The 6,000-nt window shown below is 46.4% G+C and overlaps 1 protein-coding gene across 1 annotated transcript in view; it reads left to right on the forward strand.

The window, feature by feature from the left end:
* Window positions 1-6,000, forward strand: part of MOCOS (molybdenum cofactor sulfurase) — a gene marked incomplete at its 5' end in the record, with an annotated part of 77,547 nt that overhangs the window by 4,564 nt on the left and 66,983 nt on the right. Inside the window, 2 exons of the mRNA XM_034642202.1 lie at window positions 1,767-1,856; window positions 5,042-5,108. Of these exons, the coding sequence (XP_034498093.1) occupies window positions 1,767-1,856; window positions 5,042-5,108 (157 nt within the window). The remainder of the gene's footprint in view (window positions 1-1,766; window positions 1,857-5,041; window positions 5,109-6,000) is intronic.

A 6,000-nucleotide genomic window follows, 5' to 3' on the forward strand; every position in this document is an offset into this window, starting at 1 on the left:
AAATTGGATTTCATCAAAATTAAAAACTTTTAGGCTTTGATGGACACCACCAAGAAAGGACAACCCACCAAATGGGAGAAAACAGATGTCTCCACAAAAACTTGCACGTAAATGGTCATGGCAGCATCACTAATAATAGACCAAAAAATGGAAACAACCGACATGTTTATCATGGGATGAGTGTATAAATAAATGTGGTGTATCCATACAATGGAATACTATTCAGTCATAAAAAGGAAGGGCATGAAAATATGGATGCCCCTGAAAAATCTTACGCTAAGTGAAAGAAGTCAGACACAAAAGGTCACAGAGTATATAATTCCATTTACATGAAATGCCCAGAATTGGCGAATCTGTAGAGACAGAAGGTAGGTTGATTAGTGGTTGCCAGGGGCTAGGCTGGATGGATTGGGTATGGGCTCTCTTTTTGGGATGAATGAAAATGTTGTAAAATTAGATAGTGGTGATGGTTGCACAATTTTGTGAATCTGCTAAAACAGTGAATTTTATGGTATGGGGATTATATCTCAATAAAGCTGTTATAAAAGAAACAAAAAAATCCATTCTGCACAAAAAACCCCCACAAAACATTTAAGTGAATGAAAGAAGGAATGAATCTATTCGTATTGTATGTTCTCGAAAGTGTATCTCAGAGTTTGCTTCCTGTCAGTACTTATAAAGTGCTAGATGGAGGTACAAGAATTCTTTATTTTTAACACATGTTCATGGATATTTAAGTCATTTCCAATCTCCTGCTATTGCAGCCAATGTTGCACTAAATGTCCTCACGTGCAGGCCATTTCGCAAACCACGGGTATTTACGAATGAATTCCCAGAAGAGGGATTGCTGGGTCAAAGAGGGTTTCGTTTTATTTTTATTTTATTTTATTTTTTAAAGATTTGTTTATTTAAGAGAGAGAGAACATGGGAGAGGAGCAGTGGGAGAGGGAGAGAAGGTTTAAGCAGATTTCCTGCTGCATTCGGAGCCCAGTGTGGGGATCAATCCTAGGACCCTGAGCTCATGACCCGAGCTGAAACCAAGAGTCGGATGCTTAACCAACTGTGCCACCCAGGTGCCCTGTGGGTTTGCCTTTTAAAGTGCGACCGATATTGCTAAATTGCTGTCCATAAAGAATTTCTATCAATGTAGCCATCTACCAGCCTTGTTCCAGGGGGCCTGTTTTCCATCACCTCGCCCACATGGTGAGTTATCCAACCTTCTGGTCTCCACCGTCTGATGGGAAAAACCTCAGTATCTCACTTTCATCTAAATTTGCTTGTCTCTGTTGATGAGAGACTCTAGGAAGATCATTTATGATCCTAGTACTGTCCAAAGCTGTTGGAGCTGCTCTAGGGTTGAGGGATGTAGAATTCACATGGGAAAGCAGAATCAGGGCTCGCCTGCCAGGGAAGCGGCAAGGAAATCCCAGGGAGGAAGTGAGTCATAATGTGAAATTGCTTTACCGTCAGGAATCACAAATGTCTGTTGGGCTCCTCCTCTGTGTGGGATGTTGTTCCAGGGTCACAAAAGAGCTGGCTAATCAGGAAGACTTGCTTGGGGCTCTAAAGGTCGTTCAATATGGAAAGTGCAACCTTCCATTGCTCATGCCTACATTTGGATTAAGGAGGTCCTATCAAGAGGCTGGGAGAAGTCGGTAGCCCGGTGATACCCCCTGCGAGGTTTAGCTCGCACAACCCGGATCTAGGTGAAATGAGTGGAATACGTCTGAAAAATAACCACAGTGTTATTCTGCTTTTTCTTTCAGGAACTGTCTACCTTGACCATGCAGGAGCCACACTGTTCCCCCAGAGTCAGCTCACGAGCTTCACTAACGATCTCATGGAAAATGTTTATGGTAAAGAACAACACACCAAAACTGGTTTTGCATTGAATAGGGGCCAACTACATTCAGCTGATATCCCTGCTTACTAACCGTCAGATTAATAGACCAGGGCTGTGCTGAGCACACAGAGCTGAATGGGCTCCACGGGAGAGGGGGTAGCAAGCCCTCAGGTCAGTCCCTAGAACACATGCACTATCAGGATAGGAAGAATTAGCTCAGGGACACACAGTTTACTTCTAGAAGAAGGGGTCAGTGTCAGAAGGGCACAGAGGTACAAAGGAGCTGTGTTTATGGTGGGATGACCCTGTGGGACAGGGCAGTGCAGAGTGTAGGGTGGCAGGAAGGATATTCAGGCATTTTCTTTTTTTTTTTTTTAAAAGATTTTATTTATTTATTTGACAGAGATAGAGACAGCCAGCGAGAGAGGGAACACAAGCAGGGGGAGTGGGAGAGGAAGAAGCAGGCTCATAGCAGAGGAGCCTGATGTGGGGCTCGATCCCATAACGCCAGGATCACGCCCTGAGCCGAAGGCAGACGCTTAACCGCTGTGCCACCCAGGAGCCCCCAGGCATTTTCTTTTTTTGAAGGTTTATTCCCTTATTAGAGAGAGAGAGAGAGAGCATAATCAGTGGGGAGGGGCAGAAAGAGAGGGATAGAGAGAACCTCAAGCAGACTCCCCACTGAGTGCAGAGCCCGTTGTGGGGCTGGATCTCATGACCCTGAGAGATCAGGACCTGAGCCAAAACCACGAGTCAGACGCTTAACCAACTGCGCCCCCCAGGCGCCCCCCCCCCATTCTTTCACTCCGTAAATGTTTGTTGAGCCACTTTGCTAAGGGGGGCACGGTGCTATCCTGAAAACAAAGGAAGCACAGTCCTGCCATCATGGACTGCGATCTAGTCAACACAGGACCTTAATCAAGTGAAAATAAACGTAAATGACCAGCTATGTAAAGGGCTGTGAACAAAAGCCCCCCCCCCCCCAATACCATGGGGGTGTGTGGCTGCAGGGCCACAGCGTTGGCAGTGTGAGTGTCAGAAAAAGCTGCCTTAGGAGTGGGATACGTCCTGGAGGATGAGCAGGGATTCACACGGGAAAGAGGAGGAGAAGGGCATTCCAGGCAGAGGTAATAGCCTGAACCAAGACCCTTAGTGGTTCCGGGAATTAGCCCCAGAGCACAGAGGAGGGGAGGAGAGTGGAGGAGGTCTGATTGGAGAGGTAGGGAGGGGCATTGTAGGTGCCCTGTGAAGTCTGATGTTTATTCTAGAAAGCATGGGCAGTCACTGTGGATGGCATGGGCAGCCTGGAAAGGGAGCTTGAACTGAAAGCAGCAGTAGCAGGTGCAGGAGGGGTGAGAGCGGTGAGTGCCCTGGTGTCCTGAACACTCACTCCAGGGATTGCTCCAGATGCTTTAGCTCCACCCTCCCCCTCAGTTCTCCCACAAACTAGGGTACAGGCACTGCTATCAAAGGAGCTAAGGTACAGGTTCTGTCCTTACTTCTGTTTTACAGATAAAGAAACTGGGCCCCAGACAGGGTAGGTGGCTAACCCGTGGCCACACAGTCAGGAAGAGCCCGAGCTGGGGGAGCTGGATCTCCAGGGCACCAGCCCTGAGCCCTCTCCAGACCCCCTCAGTTGATGATAATCGTATCGTGCCACACTAAGATCCTGGGCAGCCAGTGGAGCTTTAAATCTGGGGAATAGTTTCTTAGGGGCGATGCCAGTGAGGGACCTTATCTTGATTTGAATCCATGATTTGCAAGGAGATCCACAAGACTTGAACCTTTGCAAGAGTCGTAACGATGGGAAAGGTGTCGAGGGGCAACAACATCTAGACTGTAGGTGATGTTGATGGTGTGGAGCTAAAAACCAGGGTGTTGAGAGGGGAAGTACCAAGTCCAACTGGTTACTAGTGGCTATGGAAAAGGAACATTGGTAGCTTTAGTGGCCAGAAATCCAGTGTGACCAGATGGCATGGAATGAGAAAACAAAGGAACAAACCCTAAAACAAAAAATGTCAAGACTGTGTTAACGCACATCTGTGGTCCTGCTCCCGAGAAATGCTTATGCCTGATCCCTGCATGTCTTGACCCTTGAGAGGTCTGCATCCTCGTCTGGGGGCCGTGTTTTGAGAGATGATGATGATACTTTGGGGCACACCCCTGGGGGATCCGAGGAGGGGAGGAAAACTAGAAATCGACAAGTGAAATTAGGAGAGACTTTAACCTTGAGAATGGGCTAAAGTGAGATGTGATGGCCCCCTTCACATATTTGGAGAAATTAGATGTGTGCAGGAATGATGCCAGTAGCATGGGTGTGAACACAGGACAACAGAGGGGGATTTAGATTAAGTGGTGTTCATGGCTCTGTCTCATGACTGGGGGAAAGGGCAGCCTCTGGAGGTTGTGTACTTGGTTCCCTGGAATTATCAGAACCACCTTTCAGGGAACTTGCAGAAAAGGTTCTTACATTGGCCTGGTTGCCTATGAGCTGACTTCCATCTCCAGAATGTTCTTCCTGGATCCCATCTCGTTCTATGGGAATTGGTTTATTTGTTTAAAAAATTGTTTAAAAAATGGAATTATATTTTACATATCATAAAATTCATCTATTTCAAATGTACAATTTAGTGATTTTGGTAACTTTATCAAGTGGTGCTACTACTATTATAAATTATTTAGAACATTTTCACTCCCCCAGTAAGATCTCTGATGCCTGTTTGTAGTTAATCCCTGTTGACCCCTCAGTCCCAGGCAACCACTAATCCACTATTTTCTGAATCTCTTTCTATACCATTGCCTTTGTTGGACATTTCATATAAATGGAATCATACAGTAAGTGACTTCTTAGCATGTTTTTGTGGTTCATTCGTGACATAGCCAGTAGGTTGTTCCTTTTTGTTCTGAATACTTTCCCACTGTGCGGATATACCGCATCTTGTCTCTGTTCATCAGCTGATGGATATTCATGTTGTTCCCAGATTTGACTTTACCAATAAACCTGCCTATGAACATTTCTGTGCATGAATCTTTGTGTGGACACACCTTTTCATTTCCCTTAAGTATATAGGAGTGGTATTGCTGGGTCATATAGTAGTTATGCTTAATTTTTTGAGACACGGAAGGAGAGGGCTTTGGAGGAACGCAGAGGAGAAACAGAAGTAGTGACTTGATGGCTTTGTCTCTGTAACCTGCCAGGTAATCCTCACAGCCAGAATATCAGCAGCAGGCTCACCCACGATACCGTGGAGCATGTGCGCTACAGGTGAGTGTCAGAGGTGCCAGCCTGATTGGCACTCCCAGGTGGACGGACTTCTTTCCTACCACCCACCGCATCCCACAAAGGTTCTGAGTTGGTTTCAGGAAGATCACATGCAGCTACGTGGTCACGTGCACAGTGACAAGCATCAGGGGCAGAGGACGGGAAGGTGAGAGCGAGAAGATGGAGTGGGAAAGCCCCAAAGCACAGCTGGGCAGCCCTGAGGCGTGCACAGCTGTTCTATGTGGCTTTGGGCTGATGCCAGGTGCCTGGGGGCCAGAGTGACCAGGAAGGACCCAGTTTCCTAAGTCTCATTTTCAGAGAGAGGAAAAATGTTTTCTTTGGGCTTTCTTTTCATGTTTCATTAGGCATTATTAATGCCCCCCCCAATCTTTTAACTAATATGTGAACTTGAAACAGCTCTTTATATTTTTCCACATATAATAATTAGTTTTTTGTAAGTAATTTCCAAGTGGTACCTAAAGTTACTTGAATTGATATAATTTCAAGTTATTTCCAATTCGCAAGGGGTGCTGGGCTGCCAATATTAAAGGCACCACGAAATAAGTTGATGACTTAAACCTTGCTGTGATTAGAGCCAGAGAGCAGACCAAGGAGAGAGAGTGTTTTCTAGGATTAAGGTTGTTGTGGATTTTTATCTTTTAAAAAAATATTTATTTATTTATTTGAGAAGGAGAGCGAGCTCACGCGAGCAGGGGGAGGGGCAGAGCGAGACTCCCAAGCAGACTCCCCGCTGAGCGTGGAGCCAGAGGCTGGGCTAGATCACGACCCTGAGATCAGGACCTGAGCCGAAATCAAGAGTCGGAGGCTGGAGCGACTGCGCCACCCAGGCGCCCCGCGGATTTTTATCTTTTCTATGGGGGGGGGGGGGGGGGGG

Source organism: Ailuropoda melanoleuca, chromosome 14, assembly GCF_002007445.2.
Source record: "Ailuropoda melanoleuca isolate Jingjing chromosome 14, ASM200744v2, whole genome shotgun sequence".
NCBI lineage: Eukaryota > Metazoa > Chordata > Mammalia > Carnivora > Ursidae > Ailuropoda > Ailuropoda melanoleuca.